This window comes from Copadichromis virginalis, linkage group LG5 (genome assembly GCF_057382275.1).
Source record: "Copadichromis virginalis isolate Kocher_CV1m ecotype Utaka linkage group LG5, C_Virginalis_male_GT1.1, whole genome shotgun sequence".
NCBI lineage: Eukaryota > Metazoa > Chordata > Actinopteri > Cichliformes > Cichlidae > Copadichromis > Copadichromis virginalis.
Window position 1 is genome coordinate 28224667 of NC_140622.1, and position 22562 is coordinate 28247228.

The window sequence follows — 22562 nt, forward strand, 5'->3', positions numbered from 1 at the left end:
TTTGTTTTTCCACTCTACCTGACAAATGAGTGGGACCTCCCCTAATCTCCTTAATTTGCATGCACTGAGTAACCCTGGTTTTGTGAAGAAATAATTCTATAAGCTTGATCAAAGTGTGCAATCAGCAGTCTCCTGACCTCAAACAACTGAGCTCTTATGGTTTTTTTGATCGTCAGGTTGATGGAGGAAGGATGTGTGATGTATCACTTTTTTTTTTAAACTAAAGGCTCACTGCAAAGTCTTTCAGGTCTTTCAGTCTTCTATGACGTGAAAGAGAGCATCATGTATCAAATCAGCGTTCATTGGTTCATTTAAAAACTTTCTCCGGGGTGAATTCAACTTCTTTCGTTAAATTCTTTAAAAGGAGAACTTGTCAGTTTTACACATCAAACACTGTTGACAATAATATATACAGAACTTGAAATGGTTAAATAGAGCAATGATAATGTTCTATCTTTGAGTAATGATGTCAGCTGAGTCAACATTAGGCAAACATGGCTTCATGTTGAAAATGACAAAGCACAGTATCTTTAAAAAAAGTGACCTATGTAATTTGAGTCTTTCTCTCCTTACACATAACAGTTATGGGCTACATTTGCCACATTTAAAATAACAACCCCAGCCTGTTTGAAACAGCATGAGGAGGCAGGAAGGGCGGTGGTGACTGTCCCCCTTTGGGAGCTTTGTTTTTGTACTTAGTTTCACTTCATTTTCACTCACTGTTTGGGTGTGTATTGGCTACTAAATCACATATTTATGTCTAGAAAACAATTTGTTGATTTAGTTAAAGCATTTCAGACTGCACTGAAAAATGATCCAAATGCAAGACCATTAGGCAGCAAGTGAACTTCAAGACAAAGCTCACATAGTACACATGAACCTCCAGCTCAGCTACCTTTACTCTTATGACTCTTCATCACAGGCAGCTTTGATTTATTTCTGACTTGGCCTTTGTGAACATGTATGCACTATAGCTTAGGGTCCTTCTATAGCAGTTATTTGAGTTTTCCTATTGATATATATGTTGATATATTTCTCCAAAGCTTTCACAACAGGAAACTGTATTGTATCATCAAACGGGCATTTACCAATCAAGAGGGAGGTAAGATATCCAACACACAGCTGATGAAAACACCAGTAAGATATAAGAATAACTGCAGCTCAAGGAGAAGAAATTAATTCTCAAATTTGTGCAAAACTATTCGTGAGCAAAAAAGAAAAAAAACAGATTTAGAAGAGTTCTGATGTTTTTATGTCTGATGACATAAAGTCATAAGTCTTGACTGAAAATAGGAAATAGGACAATAGCAGTGATGGTCAACCAGAGTTAGTCAATGGATGATGTAAACGTCTTAGGAGACTCACTGAAAATCCAAAATTAAGTGTTTGTGGAGAAGATAATTTAAAAGGCAGGATAAAGATGTGTTTTTAAAAAATAAAAAAACTGGCCTGAAAAATGATGTGAAGTGTCACTGGACTAAAGACGAGACTGTGAAATTAGGAATAAGGAAAATTTGGGACAAACAGAAGGAATAAAGAGAAGAGTGCAGGAGGAAAAGCTCAGATTCCTAGGATTCCAGGCAGACCTAAGAACACAGATCTTTCTTATTGAATTTATGCAAAGGTTCATTAAATTTATCTGGCATTCTCTTCCTGCTTGGAAACACGAGCCAGGGTGGAGTTTTAGTCACAGACTCAGTCTCCTCAAACCTGCGCCCCAACAAGACCAGAAAAGAGCCAAAAGAATAACAATGTTTGAGACAGACAGTGATCTGCTCCTTTTGCATGCTAATGATGTGTTAATGAGAACTTTTCACATCAGATAACCCAGAGGCGGTGCAGTGAAGCCAAAGGTGCAATCGGGAAGCAAACAAGCTTCTAAGTGATCAGGTAAAAGCCTACAGCCTGCTTGTCTCCACCATATTTGCACTTGAAAGCCATAAGACACTACTATATGTAGCATCCCACCCCCCATTCACTGAAAACTGTGTGTCAACGCTGAAAGCCTCTAATCAGCTACTCAAACAAGTTTCAACTGTATTTGACATGGAGGATGTTGGACTACAATATCAAGTAAATATAATAATTTCAAAGAAAATGTTCAAAACATATGCTCACAAATGTGGTTTTATATATAGTAAAAATAAAGGGAAAATGGCATCAGTGTAAATACGCTGGTGCCTGTAGGGGATAACGCAAAGGAAATAACTAAAAATCTCCCTTGGCAGTTTTAAAGTGATCCATCAGCCACTGCACAACGCAGGGTGTCATCAATGCACTCTTAGTCTTGTCAGATATTAACTACACACCAACAAAGTAAATTCTGTTTATGTTTAGTATGTTGTAGTAAAAATTGCTCGTAAAATAATGTATTTATTATTTTGTAATGAATTGCAATTGGAATTAGTTTTTATTTTGTTTTTAATTTTATGCCTTTGATTGCTTATCTTCCCAAGTCTAGTCGCAAAATGCTCATATTTTTCTGAAATCTGCCAATGTGCCTTTAGCAAGCTTTCACAACATTTTCCATGCAGCAGTCTTGCACCAAATATCTGAAGTTTATCTTCAATAAGTATGCACATTTCACACATTTGGCTCCTGGTCTGCGATTTCAATGTGAAGGTATTTACATTAGAACAGGCTAACTGTAAATTACATTCATTTTCTCAGCTTGAAAATCATTTAACAAGACTTATACTACACACAAAAAAGATAGAAACTAAACGCACGCACACACACACGCAGACACACACACACAGATAAGCAAACAGACAGGCATTCACACTTTCCTGGCAGCCCCACTGGCTGTCCTGCACACACACAGTGTGCCAACCAGCCTGCCTCGGGATCTTACACTCGTGACATATCTGATATAATAGCCCTATTATTTTAACATGACTCTCAGAGCCAGTAACATGTAGACAGGAAACGCATCATCATAGTTGTTCACAGCCCTGGGGAAGGCTTCTGGCCAGGCAAAAGAGCAAAGGGTTCTGGGTAATGGGTTACAGATGAGGGGAATGTAGGGCAGCTGTGTCAGCTAAGACTGAGTTAGAAAGACCACCGATTACCGGCTGTTGAGCCACATCCAAGCTAAATGTGGATTTAACATCTAGGAGGTGAACACATGATGATGAAGATGATGACTGAGAACAGCTGCCTTATAATCTATGTCCAAAAGAAAGATCATCGTTTTATCACATGGAGACTTTTAATCAGAGTTTTGTGTCATATTTATTTACAGTGAATGTGAAGACTCGGAGAAAGAATTTAAACACCAGTTATGCAGAATTAAAATGGAGTTGCAGAATATTCATGGCATTATTGACAAATGAAAATCAGCTTTTTACATAAAAACAACTTTCTTGTTTACCTTTTGATCTGGTAGGAAAATTTGAGAGCTCTGAAATGAGGCTAATGTTCAGTATGTCTGGTGTATATCCTTAAAGGGAACCTATTATGCTGTGAGTCAAATGCTGAGGCTTCTGACTCCTCTAAACACTCAATTTCAAGCTTTCAATTTTTATTTCTACTCCCAGGTCTGCATGCTATCAGTAAGCGGGCCTATCCATATATGACCATCTGAGACATGCGTTGCTCTTGCAGAGTCCAAGAATAAAACCACGGAGCTCTAAATGAGCACACCCTTTAACGCTAGCTGGAGTATTTGATTTGTAACAACTGGATCAAGTGAAATTTAGGAAAAATGTTCACCAGCCATTGTCACCCCTCCCCTTTATCATCAGTACCATTTGCTGTCCTGTTGCTTATGGCAAACAGCAATTTCAGGGCACATTTTTCCCTATTACACAACTAACTTTGCTTAGTTATCTAACTAAGTTCTTGTGCATAAAGAAGTTGTGCGTTTAACTATTAACAGGTTAGTGGATTTCTAGACTGGGTATGAAAATTTTGCATGTCACTAAGTTTTAGCTGGTAATTTCAGTTGTCAGTTACAATAATTACCATGTAGCTGTCAATATTAGACAAGTGAAACATTTGTTTGACTGCTTCAAATATTAGCTAATAAGGAGTGGCTAAAATACTTCCATTTTTAAAAAGAAACCACTTGATTTACAAAATGTTAATTTAGGTTATTGAAAGAACTCCACTGTTAAATAGATATAAGGCCTCAAATAACCTTTTATGTTGTTGTTTTAATAAGGTGCCTGGTGTCACTCATTGACTTCACCCACATCCAATTACAAAAACAACCCAAAAACAAACAAACAGAACTACAGCAGCTCAACTAATCAGTACATAAACTAGGGGTTAATAACCAAAGATTTTCCCTGGATGTAGCGGACGGGAATTAATGTGAAGGAGACCAGATGACAGAAAAAACAACCACAACAGACTTCAGTCGTTTTCCAGAACTCTGGTTATATTATAACCAGAGGCGGATCATACCACCAATAGAATTTAAGAGATTTCCCCTTACACACTCCAGCTACAAATAAACATATACAGTAAAATACTGCACTTATTTTAACACACCCCACATGCATCTGAATACAAACAAAACCCAGCTAAATAATATACAAACTATTTAGCTAATCTTCAGCCAAATCAAACTGAAGATTCAGGCTCCTCCCACCCTCAGCTCTCATCTAATGGTTTACACCACTAACAGTGAGTAATTAGATAACGTGAACGTTATCTTCTCACACCCCCGTTCTCTGCGACCTGCTGGAGCGGGGGGCCGGGAGGAGGAGTTGGCCATCCGACTGCGGTCTGGAGTGTGGGGCCTCCCTGCTGCTGCGGAGTCGGGGCAGTCTGCTTCTCCCCACCGCAGGGAAAAAGGGTAACACCACCTGGGTCTGGGTGCAGTTTCCCCCTCCAGGGGCAAGGGTACCTAGACCCGGTTCTTAGAGTACGCTTGGGGAGTATGATCGTGTGTACAGCGTCTCTTTATGTCTGTCTCCACGTTGGGTGAGTGTTGAGTAATTGCATATGAGAGCATGAGGGTGGGAATGGATGTTTGTATCTGTGTGTGCCTGTATGTCTGTGCCTATACTGTATGTCAGGTTGGGTATCAGACGCCACCTCTCTGGGGACATCTCAGGCCCTCCAAGGTTTGGAGGCCTATCTCCCCCTACTACCACTTCCCCTGCCAGTGGCGGACTCCCTCAGACATCGGTGCGTTGATGGTTCTTTGTGTCCGGGGGTGGGCGCCCGGGTACACACCGGCTCACTCCTTGGTGGCTGCTTATGGCCTGGAGCCTGGGGCTCACTCGGGCCACTTCCGGGGCGGGGTGCCCTCGGCCTCTCGGCCCGGGGCTCGGTCACTCTGGCACAGCTGGCTGCCGGCGGAGCTCACGGGCACGTCACTGCAACTCCCCCTGGCTTCTGCTCCGCGGCTGCTGAGTGAGCCCTCATCTGAGACTCTCCTCAGCTCTTTCTGGGACAGTGGCGCGGCTGCCCCTCTGTTGGTCTTCCTTGGTCTCTTGTGTTCTGAGGGCCTCTGGATGTCTGGAGTCTTGATCTCCTCCATACCTGCTTCATGCCCTGGAGGACGGGGCTGTGGCCCCCCCACACCCTCTAGCAGATCATTACATGAAGGAACCTTTAAAAAACAAGCGCGTCCATGCTCACAGGTGTACACACGGGTGCTCACACACACAAACGACACCCTTTTTGGCTCCTACCTCAAAGCACACTGTGTTCTGTTGATCTTATGTGCTGCACAATAATGTTTAATATTTAGTATTTACTGTCATATTCCCATTTATCATCGTGATGTTGTTTATTGTATTGCTCTCGTTTTCTTCTGCTTGTTTTCTTTTTTCTTTCTCAACAGGTGATCCAGGTGATTGATATATGTATTTTTTTTTTTTTTTTTTTGTCTGTTTATTTAGTTGGTTTTTGGTTTTTTTTTTGCCCTTTATCCCCGTCCCTCTTCTCCACTGTTTTTCCCCCCTCTTCCTTTCTCCCTTTTCTTTTCCTCATTCAAGTTGTCCTGTATCTAGCAAGTGAAAAAATAAAAAATAAAAAATAAATAAATAAATAAAAATAAATAAATAAATAAATAAATAAATAAATAAATAAATAAATAAATAAATAAAATAAACAATAAAAGGTGAATCAAATAGACCATTACGGCAAGGCTGGGATGGTCTATTTGGTAAAGTAAATCCGTTGGGCATCTTTCCTCGCCTTTAGACAATAATGCTGATGGCAAAAGAACCAAACGGGACAGGCAGGAAAAAAAAAAAAAAGATAACGTGAACGTCATTACCCATAATCATGCGAGCACTCCCTGAATCAGGCTTTCAGGAAGTTGACTTCAAAAGAGAAAGTGGTTAGTGAACTTCAAAATAAAAGCATAACAAAACCAAAACTTCCTGTCAGACATTGCGAGTGTGTGCTTCTTAGTGACGGAGATGCTTCCCCAACCCTCACACTGGACCACTCCTTGTATTTCAGATTGCAAAAACACAATCATATGGGGACCAGATTTCACGATAGAGTCAGAATGATACACTTATGATGAGTGTGTTGTACTGTGGTTCACGGTTTGTAGTCAGAATGTGGTTTGGAGTGAATTATGTTCTAACATTTCTTTTCAGTCTGTCATTATTTCCTGCACATTGGAAAATAAAATGGGCACTGCTTTTAGTCTCTAAAGCTTTATTTTTGCCCCCCCCTCTCTCTCTCTCCTTCTCTTTATAAACTCTTTTCATTTGTTTCCTCCCTCGTATTATTTTTCCATGTCTCATCTTCACTCTCTCTCTTTTTTACGATGTGGCAGATCAGAATAAATGACTCAGAATATTTAAGTCACAGAACCACACAAGAAGTAAATACAGCCAGCTACTGTGCAACGCCCACACACACACACACACACACACACACACACACACACACACACACACACACTGGGCCTGGTCTGTTCCAGCCTGAATTTAAACACTCCACCCAAAACCTTACTATGTCAAATACTCAGCCTTTGGAATTTTTTTTGTGTCCTCTTTCATAAGTCGCATGTGCACTGCAGATCTGGACTTTTGTAGACATTACACAGAAGAACTTCTTACACTGTCTTCTCAGTCTACGTTAAAGGTCTTCAATGGTCCAAGCAAACACGGAGATCCTGCACCCTTCATGGTATCAGTAGTTTTTGTTGGGTTTTCTCAAGCGGAGTGTACCATGTGTTGAATTTAGAGCATCTCAGTTGAAAGTGACCAACCTGAAACAATCTGAGCCATTCAGAATTTCCAACTTCCCAGTCGGAATGCTTTCAACTCGGAAACTCGGAGCAGCATCACCAACCTGTGTCAACAGTCCAAGGTGGCGTTAGTACACATTACACATAAGTAAGATTGTAAAACTTAGTCTGTACTACTAGTACTACTACTACTATATATTGGCGACTCACTAAATATGCCATACACAGAGCATTGACCAGGCTCTACCTATGAATGTGCTGTAGGGCTATTTTTAAGTGCAAAAAAAAAAAAAATCAAACATTGCTCGTTACTGCTTTTGATGCATGATTAGGTCTACCTTGAAGGAGCAAAACAAATCCCATTTATTCTTGCTTATGTTACTTTATCACTGGAAAGGGCTCAACTTAGGAGTGATGTCACTCACAGTTCAGATGCCCGACTTCCAAGGTCGGCAAGGAAGGCAGCATAAGCTGCTCAGTGACAAATGTTAACCAAAGATACCGTGGGAAAAAAGTATCAGAAGCATAAGCTGACCATGTGCGATGTGCATATTTGTGTGAAGAACTGAAGGTTGGTCTGTTGGTCAGTTGTTGGTTGACCAGTCAATTCTCAGGTAAGCAGCTGAAAGAGCTATTACTTCAGACTGCACTATAAACCTGCATGATTCATTCAGAGAAATACACTGTGGTAATCAGCAATCAGATTAAAGATAATCTTAACCCCAATCTTAGCAGGAAAAATATAAACACAAAGCTCCACCTTCTCACTTTTACGTCCCTTTAACTGAATACTGTGAACAGGAAAGCTGAAATAATTACTTGTGTATATTAATGTTGTTTGAGTGACTTATCAGGCTTCCCTTTCTTAAAACGACAAGCCTAATCTGCCGTTGCAGATAAAAAGGCTTTTATGGTATCTTGACCAATCTTGTAGTCACTATCTGATCCACCTGACAGTCACAAAACCACTTGCTCACCTTGACCTACATAGCTGTAAACTAAGCTGCATGTCGATGGTTTAATGTGATATTACACTGACTTACATTTATTTTCTGTACACTTTTTCCATAGTACCAATTACCCTTACCTTCAACCCCCGTCTTTGCCCTAAAATGGAATTTTTAAATCATGGGAGAGTGACAGGTGTGTGAGGGTGAGCATTTTTAAATCATGTTTATTTTTTAGTGATCATAAAGAACATATGTTCACACACATTACAGCTATCCTTACATTACTCTCTTACTCAATATAATGTGATTTTTAAATTAAGTGTACTGTGTTTTTTTCCCCAAAAGTGAATATAGAAGGGATGAGATTACTCAAGGGAGTTTAACACACACACATACACCTACTGGGCACATGTCCACGGATTGCACATGCAGACTGCAACACATGGAATGAGCTCAGATTGCACAACATACAATTGCTGCTGAGCACACTTTGCCCTGGGAAAATGCTTGCATATCTCTACACATGGGAGCGGTCTGGAGATACCGTTGATACGCGAGAGTGACAGGTGTGTGAGGGTGAGCATTTTTAAACAGAAGGACTATGAATTTGCAAGCCAGACGCAGTGGGAATAACATCTCACGCAGGTCATCATAGGGACAAGTATAATTCTCACGTTCTTGTTGATATTTTGCCAGTATTAAAAATTGGACAAATTGTTACTTTAAAAAAAAAAAACCTGTACATTTAACAGGAGTTTTACTCATTCTGGCTGATTAGCCCAGTACTACAGTACCGTGCAAAAGTTTTAGGCAGGTGAGGAAAAATGCTGTAAACAAAGAATGCTCTTAAAAATGGAAGTGTTAATCTTTTATTTTCATCAATCAACAAAATACAGTTAATGAATAAAAGAGAAATCTAAACTACATCAATATTTGGTGTGACCATCCTTTGAATTCAAAAGAGCATCTCACTCGATGATGTTGAGATCAGGGCTCTGTAGGGGCCATACCATCACTTCCAGTACTTCTTGTTCTTTTTTATTTTGACGATGGGTTGTATGTTTGGGTCTGTTGTCCTGCTGCAGAATACATTTGGGGCAAATAAACAATCATTAATATTTCTGAAGACATTCTGTTTATAGCATTTTTTCACACCTGCCTAAAACCTTTGCACAGATCACACATCTTTTTGTCTTGCCAGTTTAAGCCTAGCTCACCTAAATGGTTGGGAATGGAGAGTATAGAAGATAGGGAAGAGGAGAAGTAGGAAAAATAAGTGTGGGGCTATACAGGAGGGTTAGTAAAACCTTAAAACCAGTGTAATGCCAGAAAAACAGTGGAACACATGTTCCTCCTTATTTGTCTAGGGTTGCATATTGTCTAGAACATTTTTTATGATAACAGTTTATGCTAAAACCATAGACTGTAAATAAATGATGCATGTAAAATCTATGACATCACCAATTGATTTCTGGATTCTGTTTTCAAGCATTAAAGTTGTTGAAAAATGTTTTGGGGTTTTTTTGGCCTTAAGAGAGTATTTTTACACAAGAGAGTGGATTGTTAAGCTAATGCTAACAAGGTGCACCTGCTAATACAATAAAATAATCCTCTAGTACACATGTCTGAAACTCAAAGCTTGCAGGCCAAATTTGGCCCGCCATGCCGTTTTATGTGTCCTGCGTGAACTTCTCAATGATTATCTTAAAATAAGTTTATCGTTTGCTGCTTAAAAGCACACAGTGATCATAAACTACATTTCCCACAACACATTTCGATTGTTTGAAAGGGAGAGAGACAACATCTAATTTAACTTGATCTGTTATTTAAACATACACATGTGGTATCCACAGAAAAGTCAGAATCTTAGCTAAAAGCTTACAACATAATTTCAATGACCACCAAAAGCTAAAACAGCAAACAGATGTAAACACAAAGCGTGGATCCCACGTACAGGAAATGCCAATCGGGTGCGGAAAACCGACATCTCACAGATTCTGAAACTCCAGATTTCATCACTCTCCAACCAAAATTCATTGAACGGCAAAACAAGATCACTACGCTATACTTCACTTTTGAAAAAGACTTTTAATGAATTTCCACTTACGTTGGCTGTCTTGCTTCCACCATAAAATTGCACTTCCTTCATAGCTCTCTCTGTGTGCTTCGAAAGACTAGTTTCCCATCAAAAATCCCTAATTCGTGCATTATTTGCTTGTTTATTACACACCAGTCTATTGGTGAGTACAATAACAGCTGAAAGCCTAATTTCTACTATCCAGTACAAAAGAAAATTTCAACTTTCACAAATTGCAAAACGAGTTACGTCTCTAATAAAACCTCTTTGTGAAAAACAGATGTTTGTTTTTCCACTTTCAACTATAGAAATCTGGTTTTTATGACAATTAAAAAGCAATCGCCACAACATTAAAAAAAAAAAAAAAAAAAAAAAAAAAAAAAAAAGGCTTCCTGACACCGACAGAAACAAGAGTTTTGCTGGTCCAGCCTGCTTAAGATCAAAGTGGTCTATATGTGGCTCGCAATATAAAATAAGGTTGACACCCCTGTCCTAGAAGCATCATTTGAGTTTCCATGTTTATGCAGACGACTTCCAGATTTATTTGGAAGTCAGATTTACTCTTCCTTTCTCCGGGAACCAGCTAACAAATATTTCATTCTTTAGCATCTATACTGGTGCATTTTTGCTGTATATGTGTATTACTATGCAACTTCCACAGACTTTACTATATTACTTTGTCAGGGCATTCTTGTAAAATACTGTTATTTACAATAAAAGATGAGCTCATACTAATGGGTATGAACAGATATGTTCTCTTAGGCGATAAAAAGTTTCAGGTATATTGATCAAGTGGTTTTTTGTAAGAGACATTAATAGCATGTCACAGTCCCCCCCCCCCCCCCCAATTGTCCCTTCTGGTAAGTGCTCTGACAACACATAATAAATTACCACACTAAAAACTTCATCTCTAATTTACACTTTAAATTTTATTTAAAAAAAAAAAAAAAAGTGCATTCACAACAAAGAATGAATAAGACTAAAATAAGTTATATTACAATATTAAATGTACACTTGAACAAAAACTGTACAATATGTACAACAGAACAAAAGGCAAACAAAAACATCATAGGCCCGATTGCAGCCAGGTGGAGGTAGGTTTCCTAAAGAAAATTGAGTCATCCCTGCTCACTTTATGTTTACAAGGCAGTTATATGACTAATTTCTATGAAATGAACAGTTAAATATTTGCAGAAATACAATTAAGCTTCCCTGAAAGAACTAGTTTGAAAACAAAGGAGACAGTGTCCTGAACAGCATGCATCTCAAGGCAAAACTGCTTCTGGCTATCAACGTGTCAAATACTTACTGATTTAGGAAGAAGTTACTTCAAAACCTAATTAGGCCATCTGCACATTTCATTATTAACCTTAATAGCAACATCAGCAAATAAATCACCTGACAGTCGAGGATTCTGCTGGACATGTTCATGTCTTAAACTATTTTTGTGTGTTACAGCGAGAGTATAGAACAGCCTGTGAATCCAACCTTTCAAAACAGGGAATGTTTATTAGTGAGTGGCCCTTGTTGATTGATAAGTCTTTACATAAAATATTTATTTCAAATCATAAGTAGTGTGATTTTTGTTTCTTTTAAACACTGTTCATTTTTTACAATTTGATCCAAGTACAAGGGCCACCAACTGACCAATCAAAATGACACTTACTCACCTGAACTGACACAAAAGAAAAATGACTGAATCAAGTGACTATGATTGCGGTTGTTGCAGCCTCCTCCGACTATTTAAAACTTTGAGTCTGTCCTCTTTTTGTTTATTAAAAAAAAAAAAAAAAAAAAAAAAAAAAAACCCAAACACACACACACACACACACACAATATAAATGTTAGAGATTTTGCCCAAACTTTGGCTGCTTTGCAAAGCTTGCAGTTCAGTCTTAACAAAAAACAAACCTGAAGTCCACTTAATATGGCTCACCTTTGAGCTTAACAGATAACACATGACTCAGTGAGTGAACTAGTGTTGAGCTGAACTGTGGCCAAGCATTGCTGTGTACAGCGTTGGGATTAACATACATCATTCTGTAATAGTTGTGTTTAGCCCAAACATAAAAGCCATACAAGGCTGAAGGCACAACTTTGTAATGACATTAAGTCAAAGTTAACAAAGCACAATTAACTCTAAAGCCACCAAAGACCTGTGAGAATGGAGGGATCATAGTCAATATGGCTATAAAAGATCCTGAAAATAATATTCAAGTTTCATTAAACTACAACACTGTACTGCAGTGGCTTCCAGTTAATTGGTCTAATTGAGACTTTGCTTTAAATCATTGACATTTGACATACTCCCACAGATGACGCAAAAGAAATGACAGGATGTTGTCTTTGTCTTGTGTATTGAGGTGGCAGGGGGACCAAAAAAAAAAAAAAAAAAAAAAAAAAAAAAAAAAAAAAAAAAAAAAAGAAAAGAAAGAAATGCACTACACTCTACAGTCAAGGCATGACAATGATTAATTATGAGGCAATGTGTGTTATATCATGTCCAGGGAAACTGTGTGCATGTGAATATACAGTCTACATGACAGAAACAACTGTATGTGCGCTTTCCAGCAGGAAAAGCCATTTCTTACTCCCATCTATCTACAAAGTCTCTTCCCTTACCCCCCCCCCCCCCCCCCCCCAAGAAGTCTCTGAAAACCTACAAATGTCCAATCCTGGTCCGTTACCTACGGAGCTGCTCTAGTCTGGCTTTCAGCTTTTCCTGTTTGGCTTTAAGTTTGTCTTTCCTGGTTTGCAGTCTGTGGGACTCATCCTCTAAACTATAAATACAGTCTCTGGCTTTCTTCAAGATCACCACCTTAGATGCCTTGTCATTGTGCGACAACTCAGGCACGTTGTCACGCAAGCGCATGAAACAGTTCTTTAGCTCGTTTCGGCGTTGCCTCTCCATCACATTGTGAGTCTTTCTCCGCTCCTCCTCATCCTCCGTCTCTGTTGAGTTTCGGGATGAGTGACGCGATGAGGTTGATGAAGAACTGCGTGAAAGGCAGTGGAAGCGTGACGGGCCATCGCTCCCTCGTGCACGCTTGTTTGATGGCGGCGGTGATGCAGGGCAGGGAGCAGCGTAGTTGTGCTGTAGCTGGATTTCAAAGCGGTATCGCTGCCGAGCACGTTGTTCCTCTTCTTGCTTCTGCTGACGTTCAGCCAATGTAGGCTCAGGGGAGGAACTTGAGGAACAGCGGACCACAGTCACCACATCAATTTCCTCCTCTGTAAGAAAAAAAAAATAAAAAATTAGAGTAGTTCTTTGGCCCCCCATGACCATGTCATAATCTTGGTGGGTTGTGGCACAACTTTTAAAAGGACACACCGTATAGACTGCACAAAGCCCACCGAAGGACACCAGTCAGTTGTGAAAATCTAACTTGAAATAGTTAAAAGTTTACAACATCCACAAAGAATTCCAGTGGAATTACCAAATCACAACAAGCTATCATATCCTAAGAGATAGTAACCACTGAAAAACTAATATAAATGCCAATCTGCCATCTCCGTTCTAGCCCAGAGATGCTGCAGGGCTTAAGGCAGTAAAATGACTCATTAAAAGCGTAATAGATTGAGCCACAACTCTCACTGCTAAACATGAGTCACACACACATTTCTCTTAAAACCCCTAATCTACTTAATGTCACTCAACATCTTAAACCTCACCCACACCTTAATAACACACTTCAGCCATTAAGGCTTCTGCAGATTAAAGGTGGGTGCTGCTGTCTTGATAAGCTGAACACAGAACAGTTTGGGCTTAGTGCCAGTAAACATTAACAGAATTGTCAATGAAATGCCAGTGAGGCTGTTCTGGGTGTGGGTGTTTATACTGATAAGCACTGCAACAACAAAGCAGGACTGAGATTAAAGTAAGAGTTGATCATCAGCACTACAACTTAATGAAAACATTCAACTTACCAGAGTCGCTAGATGAATATGTGGACAGCTCGCCACCAACTGATCCGTAGTCTGATGTGGCTTCACTGGGCTCCGGAGCTTCCATAAGGCTCTGGCAGTCAAGTGTGGAGCCGGCGATCTCCTCAAAGATGCGGGTATCAATGTCAGATAGTACGGGGCTGCAACCGAGTAGTGAGGAGACAAGCTTCTCCTCAGCTGCCAGGCACTGCCAGAGGCAGTCCTCAGCTTCCTCAGAGCAGGGCTGGTTAAGCTCGCCTTCTTTCTCAGCATCAGAGTGGAAGAAGTCACACTGCCAGTTGAGCTGCATGTCATGGTCCTCCAGTAGAATATCCGACACGTAGCTGAGCTGGTCCTCCTTGGACAGAGGCTTATCACCACCCAGCCCAGACTTCATGGGGGGCGACTGCGGAGGTGTCGGTAATGCCTGGAGGTCTTTCATCAGGCTTTGGCAGAACTCGTCATCAAAGAGCAGCGGCTCTGAACAAAACCAGTCCTGCGACTGAGTGAAACTTTCCAACATGTTTGAAATCTGTGACAACGACAACAAAAAACGGTATAAATTAAAAATCTAAGAGGTAGTGGAGCTTATAAAGTTAAAATCCAGAGAAGCTAATCCAGTAGTGTCTTTACAGCAGCGGCGTCTATTGGGTTAATCCCAGCAGCAGCAACACCTGTTGTAGTGATAGTTTTAACCTGTTCCTCTAGACTGAGTCCCCAACCTGCAAGCTCTACCTTTTTATCTGTGTTTACATCACTATAACCCCGCCCCTCTGCTCCTGGGGAGGCCCTTAAGCCCCCCCTCCCTCCTCCTCAAAAAAATACCCCCCTACCCATGACATCACAGGAACAGCTGGGACACACAGAAACTTTACACCTCTTTCCACCATTTACATTGTTCCTACTCAGAATAATAAAACACTCGCAAATTAAGTCAGGCTGACTGCTGACACAGAAAACAATACTCTGAGTCTAAAGGAATGGGTGCGTTGCATTTGCTACGATACTTGGGCCACTTGCTGCTGTTAAACAAATACAAAAAAACCTCAGCTTTCTGGCACAACACAAAGGACAGTTTCCCCAACTCTGTTCAGAAATACACTATTAAGCACACACACACGCAAAAACATGCATGGGACACTAAATGTTGATTTTCTACTCAATTAGAAGCCACTCCCAAAAGCTTTAACAACAAAAGCTTTAAAAAAGTTTCACTGAAAACAAAAAAAACAAAACAAAAATGAGCATTTCTCATTTAACCAAGGTCGTTTCAGCTGGAACAGCCTGACCTATGGTCCTATTTGGGGGAGGGGGAACTCTTATAATACTCCTGTGGGGTCGTATGGTATGTGCATGTATAGCAGGCAGTGTGGGAGAACAAAAGCAGCAGTGTGTGTCCGGGAGTTAAAGGCTGCCTTTCTTTACCATCACGGCCTGGGAAAAGCTGAGCTACAACTTAAATGCAGAGCGCAGACAACGATTACGCAGCAATATTAAATACATTCTACACTTCCCTCTCTCTTAACGTATCCAAAATATCTCTTGCACGAAAGAAGGACTTCGACCAAAAATACTTGAGACCAAGCACAGCTGGAATGTGAAAACAGAAGAGCACGAATTTCCTTAAGTTTTTGAACGCATCTGCTGTTAGGTCGTCCTGCCTTCATGCATCTGCAGAATCTATTGTGCAATGATTCATTTAACCAAATTCACTAAGGTGACACACTAGAAAAATAGAATATAAATAACTACACGGAGTCTAAGAATGAATCTCCGTAAGAAAAGTAAAAGTCAACCGTTCGTAAAAGCACAAAGTCCGTAAAAGGATTTAAAGGTTAACCGGCGTTGACGGTCATTTAAACCCCGCATGCGTTAAACAGCGCCGGGACCCCACGTGAAACCGGCAGTCATTTTTTCCTCTTTGAAGCACCGCTAAGATACACCAAAAGAGAAAAAAATACAAAGAAATGCACAAAACCCCCATTCTCACATGCGTGCAATGAGGTTTCCGATAAAACAGCTGTCTTACCTTCAACTGTCCTTACAGGAGAGTGCACTCAAAATAAAGACAAAAAGTAGAAATGCCCTATTTATCCAGCAAAGTCCACAGCGAGACAAAAACGACTAGAAAATCCTGCCCAAGTGAAACTTTCTGCGTGTAAAATTGAAGTTTGTGCAGGGCAGCATTTCGGGTGTATCCTGCTTTTTCTTCTCTCCTCCGCCGCTTGTATCAGCCAGAGTAGGTGTGGCTGCAGTGGTCACTGAGTTTAATACAGGGCGTACGCCGCGATCCTTCCGCCGCCGCTAAACTCGCGCCAAAACATAATAGCCAACAAAGTGTCGTTAACGGCAATCATACCCACCGCTGATGTAACCGCAGTCGGTTTCTCTTTTGATTAAGTCCACGCGGAAAAAAAGGGGGTGACGGCAATTTGGTTTAATTGCACACTGAAGCCGGGACTATGCGCGGAGTGATACATACGCTTGCTTGATTTCCAGGAATACGGTGGCGGGTAAAGTTGGGAAGAAACACACGTGGACTGAGAAAAAGCCGGGTATCTAACTGCTCACTGCCTGCCTACTTTTCTCATTCTCGCCTTAAGGCGTCATTTGAAAGCTACAACAGAGTTAAGCCAATATAAAACCATTTAAACAGTGATTTTTTGACAGTCTAAATGATAAAACAGTCAAGTGAACCACACTTGAGGTGTTAAAATGAACATTTTTATTATTTTTTTAAATGATATATTTCAGAGATTAAAATGAGTAACACATACATCTCACTCATTACTGGAGAATGTAGAGGATACGCTCACGCATTTTACGGGTTAAGGGGTTTATACCGCGTTTCCTCCCCCTCTTTGTCCCTTTAATTGTAATATGAGAAGGGGAGACAGGCTGACATACAGATGGACTGAGTGCTCTCAGAGCCACGTTATCCTCCAAATCCAACTCTTGCGAGAGTGTTTCACCATCCACCCCTCCCCCTCTACTACTACTACTACTACTACAAACTAAAGGACCTAAAGCGTCATCATATCACCTACTCCACTTTAAGCTTATGCACAATTAAACATTTCAAACACGAAAATGTATATTTTACAGTCCTTTTTATTCTTCAGAAAATGCTAATTTTTATTTATCTATGATGTAGTTTTTGTATATTTTGTTGCAGAATAAATTCAAACAAAACGGAACGAACAAACACAACATATGCACATTTTACTGTTTCCTCCATTATTTCCTAACTGATCGTTTACAGATCCTTCCTTGTAATAAATTATCTTCCAGTCGTCCCACTCGGACACTGTAGCCCTCCATCCAGTGAGTCCCTTGCTCTGCTCCACTTACGTAACCGTCAAGGATTTTGCCGGTACACGTGCAGACACGTCGGCCAATCAGATTGCCAGTTAGCCTGTTCACGTGAGTTCTTAGCAAAGTCCAAGGAACACTGTAAGGAAATCTTATACCAACCCCTTTCTATAAATTAAATTAAACCCAACACACGTGCCAATGATTTTAAAATGAGCTTTATTACATGCATTAAAAGTGTGTCTGTATCTATTTTTTAAATTACGTATTTACTAAGATGATCATGACTTATGATATGCATAAGTCTCCACAAAAAAGTCTCTTATTATAAGCTCAAAGACCCCAGCATGTATTCAAACATGTAAAGTAACAGCTCTTCTTCATTCACTGTTATTCACACACTGCTTTTCTGAGCATACTCTGCGTCTTTAGATGTAATCGCAGCCCCCTAGGTGGTCTGCCACATGTAAACTACTTTCTGCTGAGTGTGAAAGTGTACTCTGTGTTTTCACAAGAGGGTGAAGTATTAATATCACACAGACAACAACAGCAAAGCTGCACTGAACTTGCACTAAAGAAGCAATCTGCTGCTCCACATTTTAGAAGATGGTTGTTTTTTTTTCGGGGGGGGGGGGGGGGGGGTTTACAGATAGAGATCACAAGAACATTTTGGTACAGCAGCAGTGAACATTCACACAAAGAGCAGGGAGCAGGCTAAATAAGTGGATTAATGTGCCACCTACAGGCCAACTGGCAAACTGACTGGTGGTTGGCCCAGTTTCACCTGAGTATGTTGAACATCTTGACCGAATGACTGGATTCTTCGTTTTCTGACTAATTTCTTAATTCTGGGATTTCCAGATGCTTTCACATGAATCCTCCCTCAAACATCTGCACCACAACATGAAACCTTTGTTAAACTCAGCTGAGATCAGATGATCATTTGCTATTAGTTATGAGTGAAGTTAAAACAACACTTTAACACATTTACAAACTGCAAAATGTTGCTAAAATCAGAGTAGTTTGAGGTTTGCTTCACAAAACCTCTCAGCATGTGATGTGTTTGCTTTCACTTCTGTTAAACTGTGTGATGAGGTAAAAGGTTTATCAACTGACTTACTGACTGACAAACCAACTGACCGGCCAGTGAACTGGATGGCATAAGAAAGCTATTAGGACACACACACACAGCCAAAGCCTAGGGGTGTGAGAGAAGGAACCAGGGAATGGGATTAACACTGTGTGTTCTCCGCTACGATCTCCTCCTTATTAGGAATCTTCATCCGGCAGCATGTATCTGCGCAGACAGACAGGCTGCTGCTGCTTTAATTAGACAGCAAAGCTCATTCACATAGAAGCTGTGCACACTGACGCTGGTGGTTTTCAAAGTGTGAGCTGGAGGGCTGGTTCCTGCTTAGAACTTTCAATAAAATACCCCCCCCCCCCCCCCCCCCCCAAAAAAAAAAAAAAAAAAACGACAACAAAAAAACCAAATCAAACAAAAACAAAAACCCACAAAAAAAACAAACAAACAAACAAACAAAAAAAAATTTTCTGACTTTTTTTTTTTTTTTTTACAAACAAGTCCCTTAAATGAGCAAATACAGCCAGACCTGCAAAATGGCTTAATCTAGGACACAAAGGGATCCTATGAATGCAATCATAGCAGCAACTGCAAAAATGTGTAACAGTCTAAGACATCTGCAGATTTTTCTATGTGTTCATTAACAGGTTAGAACAGGGTGGGTCACATTTTTTCCAGAGTGTTAGAGATCTGAAAAAGAATCGAACAGAACATGGTTGCAGGTAATAGTGAAACTACACCAAAATATTATCGATCTAAACACTGTAAAGAGCACAGATCTTGCCAGACTTTTTTTCTTACAAAACAGGTGATTGATGAAACAAGTTATACTGAAATTTCATTGTCATTGCATGAAGATTACACAGCATATTGCTTCCTCTTATTCAGTCTGGTAGTCATTTTCTTTGCTTTTTAGGCAGTCTGGCTTAAGGCGGTCCAGGGATAGTATCTTTGTCTGAGCTGCAAAGTTTATGCATTAGAAGACCACAAAGATCTATTTGCAGGACACCAACATGCCAATAACCTCCATAATAATAATCCATCCACATTAAAAGCCTTTGATATTAACAAATCCATCTGTTATTACAAAGCTGTGAAATATTAAGGAAATGTAATCATAAGATAAGCACTTGAATGAAATGGAAACAGAATAGGTAGATTTTTCAGTTTCCATTTTCTCCATTGAAGTGAAACCCTCATGTTAGAGTTGGAGAAGGGCTAGGATGTCTCATATCTACCATACTGCTTTGCTTAGAAACCCTGCTGCTGCAAGCATGACTCCCCATGGAGTAAGGTTCATCGGGGAGGGGGGTGTAGGGGACTGATTGGAATTTGGCTGTTGGCAGCCAATTGTTCCTCTCGGTGGGGACAGCACTAGAAAAGCCCCACTTTATCTATGGATTTCTGTCAATTCCATGATAAAGGCTGACATGCAAAAAGAGTTTTAGATTAAACATGACATGACACCTAAATGAAGTAATTTCAGTTGCCATTAAGAGTTCTGTCAGAGGTCACTAATGAAATACTGACCTATGGGGCAAGGTAACTAATGAAATAGTAAATGACATTTGAATGGCATCAGTGTCTAAAATGCATTAAAAAAGGAACTTGTGTCATCTTACAGGTCTCATACAGAAACAACCTTGACCTTTTCAGTGATGTAGAAATTGAAGTAATGAACCAAGAATCTGCTGCACAACAATTTGTCAGTGTATAAAGCGGAATAAAACAAACAAACAAATCTCCAGTGTGTCCTTTGTTTTGGTAATTTAACAGAAGCTATATGGTCTGAGATGCATCTTTAATAGAACCTTCAAAAGCTTCGAAACATTCAAGTTCCCAGATGCCAAAGAGTCATTTAAATTTTCCTCTTTTGGAAGTAAAATCCTTTCTCACAACATCACCTCACGTTGTATGATTACTCTGCTGAATTTGAAATTCAGACACGCCACATATCTAGTTATTCCGAGTGAGTGAAATGAAAACATCCACGTCATGACTGTGATCTTTCTAATAATGGTGGTTTTTCTTATTTTTAAAAACATTTTGGGACAAAAGTTGTTATTGTTGCATGAACGGTAGCCCCTAGCAGAATTTTTCGATAGTCATCTTAAAACCAGAACTCATTCATTATGGAATTTTAATGCTTTGAAAGACATCATCATGCTGTGCCATTTTTACTTCTTAATTTAAACCCTTGGGGGTTCGTAAAAGCCCCCACATATATTACTGATGATGTCATGTAATTAAAGTGAGGGTGTTTGCTGACATTTTGGAAAGACAGTTTCTCCTGATAGCTAAAACCTGTAAATTGCTGCTGGTGGACCCTGAGGATCCTTTCAGATAAGCTAAAATAAGAGCATAATTGTACTCTTTTTTTAGCTGCCTCTAAGGATTTTTGGGGGTTGGCAGGGTGGTGGTTAAGGGCTGCGGACCAAAACAGTGGGGGGAGGAAAAGATGAAGAGGAGAAACAGATCCCTGACCCATCTAATAAGGCCAGCTTGTTTTTGTCACTTACAGATGAACTGCTTGTCTTTTACACCTCAGGCTCTGTTGACAGTTTAAACAGACTTCTACTACATATTTAAAAAAAATGGATGAAAATCTCCTTTGGACTCCGGCCTGCTTTGTAAAGTCTGATGCAACCTCTGTCAGCAACAATTGACGTTATCCTGTTTATCATTACAACTATAGAGTTCCATATTAGCCTCATATCCTGAATATTGTCCACAGTGGGACAGTCATCGTATCCGGGATACTTCAGGTAAATGCACCTTACTACAAGGGAAACTTTGTCACCTTCTTTACCAGAAGAAAGAAAAAAAGAGGAAATGTTCCAAAATTAGAAACCTTCTTCTGTCATAATTGCAGGTCACTAAGGTCACAGAGAGAAAGACTAGAACTGGTCTTCCTTCATTCCTTTGAAATTACAGCTCTTATGGCATCACCGCAGGATCTTACCAAACTGTGTAATGAGAGCCCTTCTCAAACTGTTAGTGCTGGTGTGTCGCAGAGCTGCATGTAAAGTCGACACCACGTTACCATCGTGCTGAAAAGCAACATTTTGCCACCTACACTACAATATTGGCTGCCGCGAGCAATGGCCACAATCAGCTCCAGAGAGGTGAGACTGCCATTCGTGAACTGCAAAACTGCAAATCAAAGGCAGGAAGGAAGTTATTTCATGAAACGTGGGTGCTGCCAGGTAAACAGAAGGAAAAAGGAAAATGTTTTTTCTGGATATTTTTATAACGACGCTAAACAAGCACAAACAAAAGCTGGTAAGGAGAGATACAAAAGCTTTTATAATGTTGCAGTTTGAGCAGGTTAATCAAATTCTCCTTGATGATTCTTCAGCCTGGGAGCCATCAAAGAGTGAGAATTAATAATAACAGCAAAAATAAAACACGTCTGATATTTTCACATGAAATTACCATAAGGTTTATCGCTTGGCCCTGCTCATCATCTTCTGCTTTGTATGTGAAACAAAAGGTTCAATTTTTTTTAATGTGATGTTGTCCTGCTGGGTTCATCGAGTAGCAAGCTTGCAGTGGGGCAGTTTGCAGCTGAGTGTGAGACACTTTGGATTAAAAAGTTAGCACCTCCAAGTCTGAGGCCACGGTTCTCAGCTGTAAAAAGGTTAACGACCCTTTCTGGATTGGGGCGTCTGAGCTACTTCAAGTGGAGTTCAAGTATCTTGAGGTCTTGTTCATGAGTTGAGGACATTGACAGACTGATTGGTGCCACGTGTGCTGTGCTGTGGATTCAGTACTGTCTGTCGTGTTAAAGAGAGATTTACATTTCTATGCTCACCTATGGCTTCGAACTGTGTTTACAAGAATAAGACTGCAGATTCAAAGGGTGGTTGGGCTCACACTTAGATAAGGTGGCAAGTTTAGTCCTTTGGTGAAGGGCTTACCACTTCTCCTCATCGAAAGGAGATGGTTGTGGTGGTTTGGGTATCTGATTAGGATGTCTCCTGGGTGCTTAAAAGGATTTCTCCTGGGATTTTTTTTTACCATTTCCTACCAGGAAGAGGGGTACAT

At 40.2% G+C, this 22562-nt stretch overlaps 1 protein-coding gene across 2 annotated transcripts; it reads right to left on the reverse strand.

The window, feature by feature from the left end:
- Window positions 1-12825: 12825 nt before the first annotated feature.
- On the reverse strand, window positions 12826-16372 carry mych (myelocytomatosis oncogene homolog). 2 transcript variants are annotated; one of them, XM_085457224.1, is made up of 3 exons: window positions 16149-16372; window positions 14123-14651; window positions 12826-13426 (listed from the first exon to the last, which is right to left on the reverse strand). In XM_085457224.1, exons 2-3 carry the CDS (start codon window positions 14640-14642, stop codon window positions 12879-12881), a joined length of 1068 nt encoding a protein of 355 aa, XP_085313350.1. In that variant the 5' UTR covers window positions 14643-14651; window positions 16149-16372; the 3' UTR covers window positions 12826-12878. The 2 variants fall into 2 exon arrangements, with proteins under 2 accessions (XP_085313350.1, XP_085313351.1); XM_085457225.1 differs by lacking the exon at window positions 16149-16372 and having other exon boundaries at window positions 14123-14884.
- Between the last annotated feature and the right edge of the window lie 6190 nt (window positions 16373-22562).